Source organism: Panulirus ornatus, chromosome 6 (assembly GCF_036320965.1).
Source record: "Panulirus ornatus isolate Po-2019 chromosome 6, ASM3632096v1, whole genome shotgun sequence".
Taxonomy (NCBI): domain Eukaryota; kingdom Metazoa; phylum Arthropoda; class Malacostraca; order Decapoda; family Palinuridae; genus Panulirus; species Panulirus ornatus.
The window spans coordinates 18,473,474-18,489,914 of NC_092229.1; the positions used below are offsets into that span (position 1 = coordinate 18,473,474).

A 16,441-nucleotide genomic window follows, 5' to 3' on the forward strand; every position below is an offset into this window, starting at 1 on the left:
TGTCTCCCGCGTTTGCGAGGTAGCGCAAGGAAACAGACGAAAGAAATGGCCCAACCCCCCCCATACACGTACATACACACGTCCACACACGCAAATATACATACCTACACAGCCTTCCATGGTTTACCCCAGACGCTTCACATGCCTTGATTCAATCCACTGACAGCACGTCAACCCCTGTATACCACATCGCTCCAATTCACTCTATTCCTTGCCCTCCTTTCACCCTCCTGCATGTTCAGGCCCCGATCACACAAAATCCTTTTCACTCCATCTTTCCACCTCCAATTTGGTCTCCCTCTTCTCCTCGTTCCCTCCACCTCCGACACATATATCCTCTTGGTCAATCTTTCCTCACTCATTCTCTCCATGTGCCCAAACCATTTCAAAACACCCTCTTCTGCTCTCTCAACCACGCTCTTTTTATTTCCACACATCTCTCTTACCCTTACGTTGCTTACTCGATCAAACCACCTCACACCACACATTGTCCTCAAACATCTCATTTCCAGCACATCCATCCTCCTGCGCACAACTCTATCCATAGCCCACGCCTCGCAACCATACAACATTGTTGGAACTACTATTCCTTCAAACATACCCATTTTTGCTTTCCGGGATAATGTTCTCGACTTCCACACATTTTTCAAGGCTCCCAAAATTTTCGCCCCCTCCCCCACCCTATGATCCACTTCCGCTTCCATGGTTCCATCCGCTGACAGATCCACTCCCAGATATCTAAAACACTTCACTTCCTCCAGCCTCTCACCATTCAAACTCACCTCCCAATTGACTTGACCCTCAACCCTACTGTACCTAATAACCTTGCTCTTATTGACATTTACTCTTAACTTTCTTCTTCCACACACTTTACCAAACTCCGTCACCAGCTTCTGCAGTTTCTCACATGAATCCGCCACCAGCGCTGTATCATCAGCGAACAACAACTGACTCACTTCCCAAGCTCTCTCATCCCCAACAGACTTCATACTTGCCCCTCTTTCCAAAACTCTTGCATTTACCTCCCTAACAACCCCATCCATAAACAAATTAAACAACCATGGAGACATCACACACCCCTGCCGCAAACCTACATTCACTGAGAACCAATCACTTTCCTCTCTTCCTACACGTACACATGCCTTACATCCTCGATAAAAACTTTTCACTGCTTCTAACAACTTGCCTCCCACACCATATATTCTTAATACCTTCCACAGAGCATCTCTATCAACTCTATCATATGCCTTCTCCAGATCCATAAATGCTACATACAAATCCATTTGCTTTTCTAAGTATTTCTCACATACATTCTTCATATATATATATATATATATATATATCGCCGTTTCCCGCGTAGTTCACTTTCTCGGTCGTCTGGCAGCAACCGTCCGCGCCCGTGGAGGCTTTTTTATTTATATGCTGACATATTCAATATCATCTTTCTGTAAACTGGGTATCAGGAGGGCTAGTGACGGAGGCATTGTGAGTCAGCACTTCAATGGTTGTCAAGCTGCTCTTCCTTGATCCAGGTAGCTGTATTTTTCTTTTTACCTCACCACAAGTAAAGCATCCTCCTCGAAGGCTCAGAGTGGGGTGCCTAAATGTGTGTGGATGTAACCAAGATGTGAAGACCCTTACTGGAAAAACAATCACTCTTGAAGTAGAACCTTCAAACACAATTGAAAATGTGAAGGAAATAGTGAAATTGGAGAAAAATGTAGCTTAGACATTGAAGCTTATTGATACAGTGGTTAAATTGATGAGAACTGCTATTGACGTTTGTGTAAATAAATTATACATTTCCTTTTTTCCATAGCCAGAGGTTGAACCATTATGTGACATTCTTTTTTTTCATTCATTTCCAGCTAGAAGTTTCAGTTTTCTAAATTGTTTCTTACATTTCTCATATGTATATATATGTATGTGTGTGTGTGTGTATATGTGCGTATGTATGTGTATGTGTGTGTATGTGTGTATGTATATATATATGTATATTATCCCTGGGGATAGGGGTGAAAGAATACTTCCCACGTATTCCTCGCGTGTCGTAGAAAGCGACTAGAGGGGACGGGAGCGGGGGGCCAGAAATCCTCCCCTCCTTGTATTAACTTTCTAAAATGGGAAACAGAAGAAGGAGTCACGCGGGGAGTGCTCATCCTCCTCGAAGGCTCAGAGTGGGGTGCCTAAATGTGTGTGGATGTAACCAAGATGTGAAAAAAGGAGAGATAGGTAGTATGTTTGAGGAAAGGAACCTGGATGTTTTGGCTCTGAGTGAAACGAAGCTCAAGGGTAAAGGGGAAGAGTGGTTTGGGAATGTCTGGGGAGTAAAGTCAGGGGTTAGTGAGAGGACAAGAGCAAGGGAAGGAGTAGCAATACACCTGAAACAGGAGTTGAGGGAGTATGTGATAGAGTGTAAGAAAGTAAATTCTCGATTAATATGGGTAAAACTGAAAGTTGATGGAGAGAGGTGGGTGATTATTGGTGCATATGCACCTGGGCATGAGAAGAAAGATCAAGAGAGGCAAGTGTTTTGGGAGCAGCTGAATGAGTGTGTTAGTGGTTTTGATGCACGAGACCGGGTTATAGTGATGGGTGATTTGAATGCAAAGGTGAGTAATGTGGCAGTTGAGGGAATAATTGGTATACATGGGGTGTTCAGTGTCGTAAATGGAAATGGTGAAGAGCTTGTAGATTTATGTGCTGAAAAAGGACTGATGATTGGGAATACCTGGTTTAAAAAGCGAGATATACATAAGTATACTTATGTAAGTAGGAGAGATGGCCAGAGAGCGTTATTGGATTACGTGTTAATTGACAGGCATGCGAAAGAGAGACTTTTGGATGTTAATGTGCTGAGAGGTGCAACTAGAGGGATGTCTGATCATTATCTTGTGGAGGCTAAGGTGAAGATTTGTATGGGTTTTCAGAAAAGAAGAGTGAATGTTGGGGTGAAGAGGGTGGTGAGAGTAAGTGAGCTTGAGAAGGAGACCTGTGTGAGGAAGTACCAGGAGAGACTGAGTACAGAATGGAAAAAGGTGAGAACAATGGAAGTAAGGGGAGTGGGGGAGGAATGGGATGTATTTAGGGAATCAGTGATGGATTGCGCAAAAGATGCTTGTGGCATGAGAAGAGTGGGAGGTGGGTTGATTAGAAAGGGTAGTGAGTGGTGGGATGAAGAAGTAAGAGTATTAGTATATTTGGACGATTTTTGCAGGGAAAAAATGCAATTGAGTGGGAGATGTATAAAAGAAAGAGACAGGAGGTCAAGAGAAAGATGCAAGAGGTGAAAAAAAGGGCAAATGAGAGTTGGGGTGAGAGAGTATCATTAAATTATAGGGAGAATAAAAAGATGTTCTGGAAGGAGGTAAATAAAGTGCGTAAGACAAGGGAGCAAATGGGAACTTCGGTGAAGGGCGCAAGTGGGGAGGTGATAACAAGTAGTGGTGATGTGAGAAGGAGATGGAGTGAGTATTTTGAAGGTTTGTTGAATGTGTTTGATGATAGAGTGGCAGATATAGGGTGTTTTGGTCGAGGTGGTGTGCAAAGTGAGAGGGTTAGGGAAAATGATTTGGTAAACAGAGAAGAGGTAGTAAAAGCTTTGCGGAAGATGAAAGCCGGCAAGGCAGCAGGTTTGGATGGTATTGCAGTGGAATTTATTAAAAAAGGGGGTGACTGTATTGTTGACTGGTTGGTAAGGTTATTTAATGTATGTATGACTCATGGTGAGGTGCCTGAGGATTGGCGGAATGCGTGCATAGTGCCATTGTACAAAGGCAAAGGGGATAAGAGTAAGTGCTCAAATTACAGAGGTATAAGTTTGTTGAGTATTCCTGGTAAATTATATGGGAGGGTATTGATTGAGAGGGTGAAGGCATGTACAGAGCATCAGATTGAGGAAGAGCAGTGTGGTTTCAGAAGTGGTAGAGGATGTGTGGATCAGGTGTTTGCTTTGAAGAATGTATGTGAGAAATACTTAGAAAAGCAAATGGATTTGTATGTAGCATTTATGGATCTGGAGAAGGCATATGATAGAGTTGATAGAGATGCTCTGTGGAAGGTATTAAGAATATATGGTGTGGGAGGAAAGTTGTTAGAAGCAGTGAAAAGTTTTTATCGAGGATGTAAGGCATGTGTACGTGTAGGAAGAGAGGAAAGTGATTGGTTCTCAGTGAATGTAGGTTTGCGGCAGGGGTGTGTGATGTCTCCATGGTTGTTTAATTTGTTTATGGATGGGGTTGTTAGGGAGGTAAATGCAAGAGTTTTGGAAAGAGGGGCAAGTATGAAGTCTGTTGGGGATGAGAGAGCTTGGGAAGTGAGTCAGTTGTTGTTCGCTGATGATACAGCGCTGGTGGCTGATTCATGTGAGAAACTGCAGAAGCTGGTGACTGAGTTTGGAAAAGTGTGTGGAAGAAGAAAGTTAAGAGTAAATGTGAATAAGAGCAAGGTTATTAGGTACAGTAGGGTTGAGGGTCAAGTCAATTGGGAGGTGAGTTTGAATGGAGAAAAACTGGAGGAAGTGAAGTGTTTTAGATATCTGGGAGTGGATCTGGCAGCGGATGGAACCATGGAAGCGGAAGTGGATCATATGGTGGGGGAGGGGGCGAAAATCCTGGGGGCCTTGAAGAATGTGTGGAAGTCAAGAACATTATCTCGGAAAGCAAAAATGGGTATGTTTGAAGGAATAGTGGTTCCAACAATGTTGTATGGTTGCGAGGCATGGGCTATGGATAGAGTTGTGCGCAGGAGGATGGATGTGCTGGAAATGAGATGTTTGAGGACAATGTGTGGTGTGAGGTGGTTTGATCGAGTGAGTAACGTAAGGGTAAGAGAGATGTGTGGAAATAAAAAGAGCATGGTTGAGAGAGCAGAAGAGGGTGTTTTGAAGTGGTTTGGGCACATGGAGAGGATGAGTGAGGAAAGATTGACCAAGAGGATATATGTGTCGGAGGTGGAGGGAACAAGGAGAAGAGGGAGACCAAATTGGAGGTGGAAAGATGGAGTGAAAAAGATTTTGTGTGATCGGGGCCTGAACATGCAGGAGGGTGAAAGGAGGGCAAGGAATAGAGTGAATTGGAGCGATGTGGTATACCGGGGTTGACATGCTGTCAGTGGATTGAAGCAGGGCATGTGAAGCGTCTGGGGTAAACCATGGAAAGCTGTGTAGGTATGTATATTTGCGTGTGTGGACGTATGTATATACATATGTATGGGGGGGGGTTGGGCCATTTCTTTCGTCTGTTTCCTTGCGCTACCTCGCAAACGCGGGAGACAGCGACAAAGTATAATAAAAAAAAATATATATATATATATATATATATATATTTTTTTTCTTTCATACTAGTCGCTATTTCCCGCGATAGCGAGGTAGCGTTAAGAACAGAGGACTGGGCCTTTGAGGGAATATCCTCACCTGGACCTCTTATCTGTTCCTTCTTTTGAAAAAAAAAAAAAAAAAAAAAAGAGAGGGGAGGATTTCCAGCCCCCCGCTCCCTTCCCTTTTAGTCGCCTTCTACGACACGCAGGGAATACGTGGGAAGTATTCTTTCTCCCCTATCCCCAGGGAATAATTGTTATCAAGTAGAAAAATATATATATATATATATTTATCCCTGGGGATAGGGGAGAAAGAATACTTCCCACGTATTCCCTGCGTGTCGTAGAAGGCGACTAAAAGGGAAGGGAGCAGGGGGCTGGAAATCCTCCCCTCTCAATTTTTTTTAATTTTCCAAAAGAAGGAACAGAGAAGGGGGCCAGGTGAGGATATTCCCTCAATGACCCAGTTCTCTGTTCTTAACGCTACCTTGCTAATGCGGGAAATGGCGAATAGTTTGAAAAAAAAATATATATATATATATATATATATATATACATTTTTTTTTTTTTTTTTAATACTTTGTCGCTGTCTCCCGCGTTTGCGAGGTAGCGCAAGGAAACAGACGAAAGAAATGACCCAACCCCCCCATACACATGTATATACATACGTCCACACACGCAAGTATACATACCTACACAGCTTTCCATGGTTTACCCCAGACGCTTCACATGCCTTGATTCAATCCACTGACAGCACGTCAACCCCGGTATACCACATCGCTCCAATTCACTCTATTCCTTGCCCTCCTTTCACCCTCCTGCATGTTCAGGCCCCGATCACACAAAATCTTTTTCACTCCATCTTTCCACCTCCAATTTGGTCTCCCTCTTCTCCTCGTTCCCTCCACCCCCGACACGTATATCCTCTTGGTCAATCTTTCCTCACTCATTCTCTCCATGTGCCCAAACCATTTCAAAACACCCTCTTCTGCTCTCTCAACCACGCTCTTTTTATTTCCACACATCTCTCTTACCCTTACGTTACTTACTCGATCAAACCACTTCACACCACACATTGTCCTCAAACATCTCATTTCCAGCACATCCATCCTCCTGCGCACAACTCTATCCATAGCCCATGCCTCGCAACCATACAACATTGTTGGAACCACTATTCCTTCAAACATACCCATTTTTGCTTTCCGAGATAATGTTCTCGACTTCCACACATTCTTCAAGGCTCCCAGATTTTCGCCCCCTCCCCCACCCTATGATCCACTTCCGCTTCCATGGTTCCATCCGCTGCCAGATCCACTCCCAGATATCTAAAACACTTCACTTCCTCCAGTTTTTCTCCATTCAAACTCACCTCCCAATTGACTTGACCCTCAACCCTACTGTACCTAATAACCTTGCTCTTATTCACATTTACTCTTAACTTTCTTCTTTCACACACTTTACCAAACTCAGTCACCAGCTTCTGCAGTTTCTCACATGAATCAGCCACCAGCGCTGTATCATCAGCAAACAACAACTGACTCACTTCCCAAGCTCTCTCATCCCCAACAGACTTCATACTTGCCCCTCTTTCCAAAACTCTTGCATTCACCTCCCTAGCAACCCCATCCATAAACAAATTAAACAACCATGGAGACATCACACACCCCTGCTGCAAACCTACATTCACTGAGAACCAATCACTTTCTTCTCTTCCTACACGTACACATGCCTTGCATCCTCGATAAAAACTTTTCACTGCTTCTAACAACTTGCCTCCCACACCATATATTCCCAATACCTTCCACAGAGCATCTCTATCAACTCTATCATATGCCTTCTCCAGATCCATAAATGCTACATACAAATCTATTTGCTTTTCTAAGTATTTCTCACATACATTCTTCAAAGCAAACACCTGATCCACACATCCTCTACCACTTCTGAAACCACACTGCTCTTCCCCAATCTGATGCTCTGTACATGCCTTCACCCTCTCAATCAATACCCTCCCGTATAATTTACCAGGAATACTCAACAAACTTATACCTCTGTAATTTGAGCACTCACTCTTATCCCCTTTGCCTTTGTACAATGGCACTATGCACGCATTCCGCCAATCCTCAGGCACCTCACCATGAGTCATACATACATTAAATAACCTTACCAACCAGTCAACAATACAGTCACCCCCTTTTTTAATAAATTCCACTGCCATACCATCCAAACCTGCTGCCTTGCCGGCTTTCATCTTCCGCAAAGCTTTTACTACCTCTTCTCTGTTTACCAAATCATTTTCCCTAACCCTCTCACTTTGCACACCACCTCGACCAAAACACTCTATATCTGCCACTCTATCATCAAACACATTCAACAAACCTTCAAAATACTCACTCCATCTCCTTCTCACATCACCACTACTTGTTATCGCCTCTCCATTTGCACCCTTCACTGAAGTTCCCATTTGCTCCCTTGTCTTATGCACTTTATTTACCTCCTTCCAGAACATCTTTTTATTCTCCCTAAAATTTAATGATACTCTCTCACCCCAACTCTCATTTGCCCTTTTTTTCACCTCTTGCACCTTTCTCTTGACCTCCTGTCTCTTTCTTTTATACATCTCCCACTCAATTGCATTTTTTCCCTGCAAAAATCGTCCAAATGCCTCTCTCTTCTCTTTCACTAATACTCTTACTTCTTCATCCCACCACTCACTACCCTTTCTAATCAACCCACCTCCCACTCTTCTCATGCCACAAGCATCTTTTGCGCAATCCATCACTGATTCCCTAAATAAATCCCATTCCTCCCCCACTCCCCTTACTTCCATTGTTCTCACCTTTTTCCATTCTGTACTCAGTCTCTCCTGGTACTTCCTCACACAAGTCTCCTTCCCAAGCTCACTTACTCTCACCACCCTCTTCACCCCAACAATCACTCTTCTTTTCTGAAAACCCATACAAATCTTCACCTTAGCCTCCACAAGATAATGATCAGACATCCCTCCAGTTGCACCTCTCAGCACATTAACATCCAAAAATCTCTCTTTCGCGCGCCTGTCAATTAACACGTAATCCAATAACGCTCTCTGGCCATCTCTCCTACTTACATAAGTATACTTATGTATATCTCGCTTTTTAAACCAGGTATTCCCAATCATCAGTCCTTTTTCAGCACATAAATCTACAAGCTCTTCACCATTTCCATTTACAACACTGAACACCCCATGTATACCAATTATTCCCTCAACTGCCACATTACTCACCTTTGCATTCAAATCACACATCACTATAACCCGGTCTCGTGCATCAAAACCACTAAATCTACAAGCTCTTCACCATTTCCATTTACAACACTGAACACCCCATGTATACCAATTATTCCCTCAACTGCCACATTACTCACCTTTGCATTCAAATCACCCATCACTATAACCCGGTCTCGTGCATCAAAACCACTAACACACTCATTCAGCTGCTCCCAAAACACTTGCCTTTCATGATCTTTCTTCTCATGCCCAGGTGCATATGCACCAATAATCACCCATCTCTCTCCATCAACTTTCAGTTTTACCCATATTAATCGAGAATTTACTTTCTTACATTCTATCACATACTCCCACAGCTCCTTTTTCAGGAGTACTGCTACTCCTTCCCTTGCTCTTGTCCTCTCACTAACCCCTGACTTTACTCCCAAGACATTCCCAAACCACTCTTCCCCTTTACCCTTGAGCTTCGTTTCACTCAGAGCCAAAACATCCAGGTTCCTTTCCTCAAACATACTACCTATCTCTCCTTTTTTCACATCTTGGTTACATCCACACACATTTAGGCACCCCAATCTGAGCCTTCGAGGAGGATGAGCACTCCCCGCGTGACTCCTTCTGTTTCCCACGTATTCCCTGCGTGTCGTAAAAGGCGACTAAAAGGGGAAGGAGCGGGGGGCTGGAAATCCTCCCCTCTCGTTTTTTTTTTTTTTCCAAAAGAAGGAACAGAGGGGGCCAGGTGAGGATATTCCAAAAAAGGCCCAGTCCTCTGTTCCTAACGCTACCTCGCTAACGCGGGAAATGGCAAAGTTTAAAAGAAAAGAAAAAAAAATATATATATATAGTGTGTGTGTGTGTATTTAGGAGCTGTCTTGGGTAAGTCTGTTTAAATTGAAGGAGAGATAAGGAGAGAGTAGTACAGGATAGAATAGCCATTGGATCCCTTAATAGAATAATGAAGGGTTGAGGTGTAAGTAAGGATTATCGGACAGCATAGTCCTCCTTAACCCTAACTTATGCACCCAAAACATGGACATGGATGAGTCACCGAGGTCAAGAATCCAGGCTGTGGAAATGAGCTGTTTAAGAAGTGCATGTGATACTACTAGATGAAATGAAGAAATGAAGGGGTGTATGAGGGATGTTTTATGGCAGGAAATGCAAAGGGAATGAATTGTGGAGCAGCAGAATGGGTGAAAGGTAATACTTTGAGGTGGTTTGGGCATGTGAAAAGATCACAAGATGGAGTTTACAAGGAGAGTGTATAATAGGACAATTAATGCGGTTGGTGTGTGAGGAAGACCACCTGTGACATGGGCAAATAGACTGGAAGAATACACAAGGGAGAGAAACGGTGGAAGAATACGTGGAACGATGTAAGGAAGGCATGTAAGGTAAGAGAAAAGTGGAGACTCTTTTGCTTCTTGATGGGGGTTCCTGGTAGGAATAGGCATAACAAGATATAGATAGATAGACAGATACCGAAAATCTGTGGCCTGAAGAACACAGACTGCCCACCTTCAGGCCCATTTATCCTCACTTTATAAGTATGAGATATCAAAACACATTATTCCCACACATTGTTTCACCTTACTACTGTGGCTAGCAACTACAGATTTCAGGCATAAGGGCATGATGACTTACCATTGGTGGGTGATGAGTAGAGCTTCTTTGTGATTTCAAGTGTGCTACCAAATTCTCTTTGTATACGATCTATACCTTCTTGACCACGTGACTCCATAAGCTCACGCAGCTGCTTGAGTGTGACGCCATACTGCGCCGGACGACCATCAATTGTTGCCATCCTGCACGCTGCTCACGCTCCACTACCACTCACCACGCTCACGGCACCCCAACTACACCGTCCCTACCAACAAAAAATAAAGAAAAAACTATTTGATGTCACAAATCTTTTTTTCATTTTATCAGATGAGGAAAACTTTCCTCCTTACACTCAAAATCTACTATAATCCTGTGGAATTAATCATAAATAAAGACAATGCTGTGGTTCTCACTGTTTTGGGTGCTTGGTGGCAGAGTCTACTACCAATCCAATGAAAATCAAAGACATTACCACCTTACTCTTCATAAAAATGGTTTTCATCAATCAATTTAATCATACAAACTCAGGATGTATTTTACGATGCTCCTGCTGCTTTGAAGCTGCACTCTAATCAGGAGCAGGGAAATAATGGATGCTTTAATAGTGTTAAAGTTCCTCACTGATGGTATAACCACATGCTGGCTGAGTCTAGTAACACCACTAGGTTTATATGAACACAAAACCAGTACAAGTATTTCTAATGCAATGAAATTTTCTTTAACTAGTTTCAAATGAAATAAATGGTAACTGTTACTGAAAATGTAGTGTGTATACAGGGACAATGTCTTAATGTATATGCTGAAATATCTCATCAGCAAGTTGGATGAGCCACTGAGATAATTCAAACAAATAAAGACAATGACTAATCAAGTAAGCTACAGTGATAAATGCATTAAATTTGCTAAATAATAATAAAAATTTTCACACCTAATTGCCTTTCTTACCTAGGTGTGACAGTGTCAGGAACAAACAAAAACAGACTTATCTGCTCACATCTACTCTCTAGATGTCACATAAAATGTACTACCATCCACAGACAAACTCAACAGAGTACTCAATGGATAACCAAGACCATCTCACTTGCCCTGGTTCAGCCCAATGACAGTTCATCCCCCTAATACACTACATCAATGAAGTTCATTCTATCCTAAGCATGCCTCTTTATGTCCTGAATTTTCAGACTCCATTATCATACTTTTTTAATTCCATCCCTCCATCTCCTAAATGTCCCCCTTCACCACTGCTCCCTCCACATCTGACAAAGATTCTCTTAGTCCATCTTTCTCTGCTCACCCTCTCCATATGTTCAAACATTTTCAGCAAATCCTGTTCCTCCCTCTTGATCAGATTGTCTACATTGTCATTCCTCACAGGGCTAACCTTACTCACACTACATTCTGACTGGCCTTAGGAACTTCATTTCCAGCTTATCATTCCTCTCCATTTCTTTGGCATTCAAGACCCAAGACTCACATCCATATGACACTACTACAACTATTATACCTTCAAACATAACCATCTTTACCCCAAGACACACTTACCCCCCCCCCCATTCATATGCTCCTTAATGTACCATGGATTTTAGCCCTCTCCCACCCTCTGACTTAACCCAGACCTCATGGTACCATGTGCTGCTACAACCACTTTCAGATATCTAAAACACTCCACTTCCTCTGTGTCTTCCCCATTAAACTCATTCTCAAACAATCCAGTTTCAATCCTCTTTCGCTCATTATCTTACTTATGTTCACATATACTCTCAACTTGCTCCCTTTGCACTCTCTTAAACTGTCACCAATTTCTAAGGTTTCAATGGAGTCTGCCACATAAACCATCATCTGCAAACAGCAAAATGATTCACCTCCTATAAGCTCCACCCCACCTATCTCTAAGCATACCAGAGACTCACTTTTCACTCTTAGACCCTTGCATTTACCTCTCTTATCACTCAATAAAATGATTAAACAATCAGAAACATCACACATCATTAAAGCATACCCATCTTCACTGGGTACCACTTACCTCCTCTATTCCTACTTCACATACATGCCTTACTCTTTTTTTTTTTTTTTTTTTTTTTTTTTTTTTTTTTGGGGGGGGGGGGGGGGTTACCCACTGCATTCAGTATCTATCCATTCATTCCATTCATTTTCAATACCTTCCACATGGCCTCTCTATCAACCCTATCATACACTTTCTCCAAATCTGTAAATGTCACCTACAATTCACCTTCATTCTTCCAAAAGCTCTCTATCTCCCCTGCTGCCACACTGCTCCTCTCCAGTCAGATATTCAATGTATAGTATTGCACTCTCAATCATCACTATCCCATACACCCTCCCAGGAATACTCAACACAACTTTACCAATATAATTCAAGCATTCACTTTTGTTTTTGCCTTTATTCAAGCTTTTCACGTAAATATATACAAGCATTTATTATTAGTGAAAGAGAAGAGAGAGGCATTTGGATGATTTTTGCAGGGAAAAAAATGCAAATGAGAGGGAAATGTACAAAAGAAAGAAGCAGGAGGTCAAGAGAAAGGTGCAAGAGGTGAAAAAGAGGGCAAATGAGAGTTGGGGTGAGAGAGTATCATTAAATTTTGGGGAGAACAAAAAGATGTTCTGGAAGGAGGTAAATAAAGTGCACAAGACAAGGGAGCAAATGGGAACTTCAGTGAAGGGGGCTAATCGGGAGGTGATAACAAGTAGTGGTGATGTGAGGAGATGGAGTGAGTATTTTGAAGGTTTGTTGAATGTGTTTGATGATAGAGTGACAGATATAGGGTGTTTTGGTCGAGGTGGTGTGCAAAGTGAGAGGGTTAGGGAAAATGATTTGGTAAACTGAGAAGAGGTAGTAAAAGCTTTGCGGAAGATGAAAGCTGGCAAGGCAGCAGGTTTGGATGGTATTGCAGTGGAATTTATTAATAAAGGGGGTGACTGTATTGTTGACTGGTTGGTAAGGTTATTTAATGTATGTATGATTCATGGTGAGGTGCCTGAGGATTGGCGGAATGCTTGCATAGTGCCATTGTACAAAGGCAAAGGGGACAAAGGTGAGTCCTCAAATTACAGAGGTATAAGTTTGTTGAGTATTCCTGGTAAATTATATGGGAGGGTATTGATTGAGAGGGTGAAGGCATGTACAGAGCATCAGATTGGGGAAGAGCAGTGTGGTTTCAGAAGTGGGAGAGGATGTGTGGATCAGGTGTTTGCTTTGAAGAATGTATGTGAGAAATACTTAGAAAAGCAAATGGATTTGTATGTAGCATTTATGGATCTGGAGAAGGCATATGAACGAGTTGATAGAGATGCTCTGTGGAAGGTACTAAGAATATATGTTGTGGGAGGCAAGTTGTTAGAAGCAGTGAAAAGTTTTTATCGAGGATGTAAGGCATGTGTACGTGTAGGAAGAGAGGAAAGTGATTGGTTCTCAGTGAATGTAGGTTTGCGGCAGGGGTGTGTGATGTCTCCATGGTTGTTTAATTTGTTTATGGATGGGGTTCTTAGGGAGGTGAATGCAAGAGCTTTGTTAAGGGGGGCAAGTATGCAGTCTCTTGTGGATAAGAGAGCTTGGGAAGTGAGTCAGTTGTTGTTCGCTGATGATACAGGGCTGGTGGCTGATTCATGGGAAAAACTGCAGAAGCTGGTGACTGAGTTTGGTACAGTGTGTGAAAGAAGAAAGTTGAGAGTAAATGTGAATAAGAGCAAGGTTATTAGGTACAGTAGGGTTGAGGGTCAAGTCAACTGGGAGGTAAGTTTGAATGGAGAAAAACTGGAGGAAGTTAAGTGTTTTAGATATCTGGGAGTGGATGTGGCAGCGAATGGAACCATGGAAGCAGAAATGAATCATAGGGTGGGGGAGGGGGTCAAAGTTCTGGGAGCCTTGAAGAATGTTTGGAAGTCGAGAACATTATCTCGGAAAGCAAAAATGGGTATGTTTGAAGGAATAGTGGTTCCAACAGTGTTGTACGGTTGCAAGGCATGGGCTATGGATACAGTTGTGCGCAGGAGGGTGGATGTGCTGGAAATGAGATGTTTGAGGACAATATGTGATGTGAGGTGGTTTGATCGAGTAAGTTATGATAGGGTAAATGAGATGTGTGGAAATGAAAATAGTGTGGTTGAGAGAGCAGAAGAGAGTGTTTTGAAATGGTTTGGTCACATGGAGAGAATGAGTGAGGAAAGATTGACCAAGAGGATGTATATGTCAGAGGTGGAGGGAACAAGGAGAAGTGGGAGACCAAATTGGAAGTGGAAAGATGGAGTGAAAAAGATTTTGAGTGATCGGGGCCTGAACATGCGGGAGGGTGAAAGGCGTGCAAGGAACAGAGTGAATTGGAACGATGTGGTATACCGGGGTCGACGTGCTGTCAATGGATTGAACCAGGGCATGTGAAGCGTCTGGGGTAAACCATGGAAAGTTGTGTGGGGCCTTGATGTGGAAAGGGAGCTGTGGTTTTGGTGCATTATTACATGACAGCTAGAGACTGAGTGTGAACGAATGGGGCCTTTGTTGTCTTTTCCTAGTGCTATCTCGCACACATGAGGGGGAGGGGGTTATTATTCCATGTGTGGCGAGGTAGCGATGGGAATAAATAAAGGCAGATAGTATGAATTATGTTTATGTGTATATATGTATATGTCTGTGTGTGTATATATACCAGGGCATGTGGAGCGTCTGGTGTAAACCATGGAAAGTTTTGTGGGGCCTGGATGTGGAAAGGGAGCTGTGGTTTTGGTGCATTATACATGACAGCTAGAGATTGAGTGTGAACAAATGTGACCTTTGTTGTCTTTTCCTAGCACTACCTTGCGCACATGAGGGGGGGAGGGGGTTGTTATTTTCATGTGTAGCTGGTTGGCGATGGGAATGAATAAAGGCAGACAGTATGAATTATGTACATGTGTATATATGTATATGTCTGTGTTTGTATATATATATGTATACATTGAGATGTATAGGTATGTATATTTGTGTGTGTGGACGTGTATGTATATACATGTGTATGTGGGTGGGTTGGGCCATTCTTTCGTCTGTTTCCTTGCGCTACCTCGCAAACGCGGGAGACAGCGACAAAGCAAAATAAAATAAATATATATATATATATATATATATATATATATATATATATATATATATATTATTTATTTTTTACTTTATTTTCCTTTGTTGCTGTCTCCCGCGTTGGCGAGGTAGCGCAAGGAAACAGACGAATGAATGGCCCAACCCACCCAAATACACATGTATATACATACACATCCACACATGCAAATATACATACCTATACATCTCAATGTATACATATATATATACAAACACAGACATATACATATATACACATGTACATAATTCATACTGTCTGCCTTTATTCATTCCCATCGCCAACCAGCTACACATGAAAATAACAACCCCCTCCCCCCCTCATGTGCGCAAGGTAGTGCTAGGAAAAGACAACAAAGGTCACATTTGTTCACACTCAATCTCTAGCTGTCATGTATAATGCACCAAAACCACAGCTCCCTTTCCACATCCAGGCCCCACAAAACTTTCCATGGTTTACACCAGACGCTCCACATGCCCTGGTTCAATCCATTAACAGCATGTCGACCCCAGTATACCACATCCTTCCAATTCACTCTATTCCTTGCACGCTTTTCACCCTCCTGCATGTTCAAGTCCCAATCACTCAAAATCTTTTTCATTTCATCTTTCCATCTCCAATTTGGTTTCTCACTTCTCCTCATTCCCTCCACCTCTGACACATATATCCTCTATGTCAATCTTTCCTCACTCATTCTCTCCATGTGACCAAACCATTTCAAAACACCCTCTTCTGCTCTCTCAACCACACTCTTTTTATTACCACACATCTCTCTTACCCTTTCGCTTCTTACTCGATCAAACCACCTCACACCACATATTGTCTTCAAACATCTCATTTCCAGCACATCCACCCTCCTCCGCACAACTCTATCTATAGCCCACGCCTCACAAACATATAACTTTGTTGGAACCACTATTCCTTCAAACATACCCATTTTTGCTTTCGGATATAATGTTCTCGACTTCTACACATGCTTCAACGCTCCCAGAACTTTCATCTCCTCCCCCACCCTATGATTCACTTCCATGGTTCCAACCACTGCCAAATCCACTCCCAGATATCTAAAACACTTCACTTCCTCCAGGTTTTCTCCATTCAAACTTATCTCCCAATTGACTTGTCCCTCTACCATACTGTACCTAATAACCTTGCT

General features: G+C 42.5%; 1 protein-coding gene across 16 annotated transcripts in view; it reads right to left on the bottom strand.

Moving 5' to 3' along the window:
* PMCA (plasma membrane calcium-transporting ATPase 3) overlaps window positions 1-16,441 on the bottom strand; it is a 1,595,457-nt gene that overhangs the window by 941,771 nt on the left and 637,245 nt on the right. For all 16 annotated transcript variants that reach the window (XM_071662674.1, XM_071662681.1, XM_071662678.1 and 13 more), the window contains one exon: window positions 10,223-10,445. In XM_071662674.1, the coding sequence (XP_071518775.1) occupies window positions 10,223-10,382 (160 nt within the window). In that variant the 5' untranslated portion in view covers window positions 10,383-10,445. The remainder of the gene's footprint in view (window positions 1-10,222; window positions 10,446-16,441) is intronic.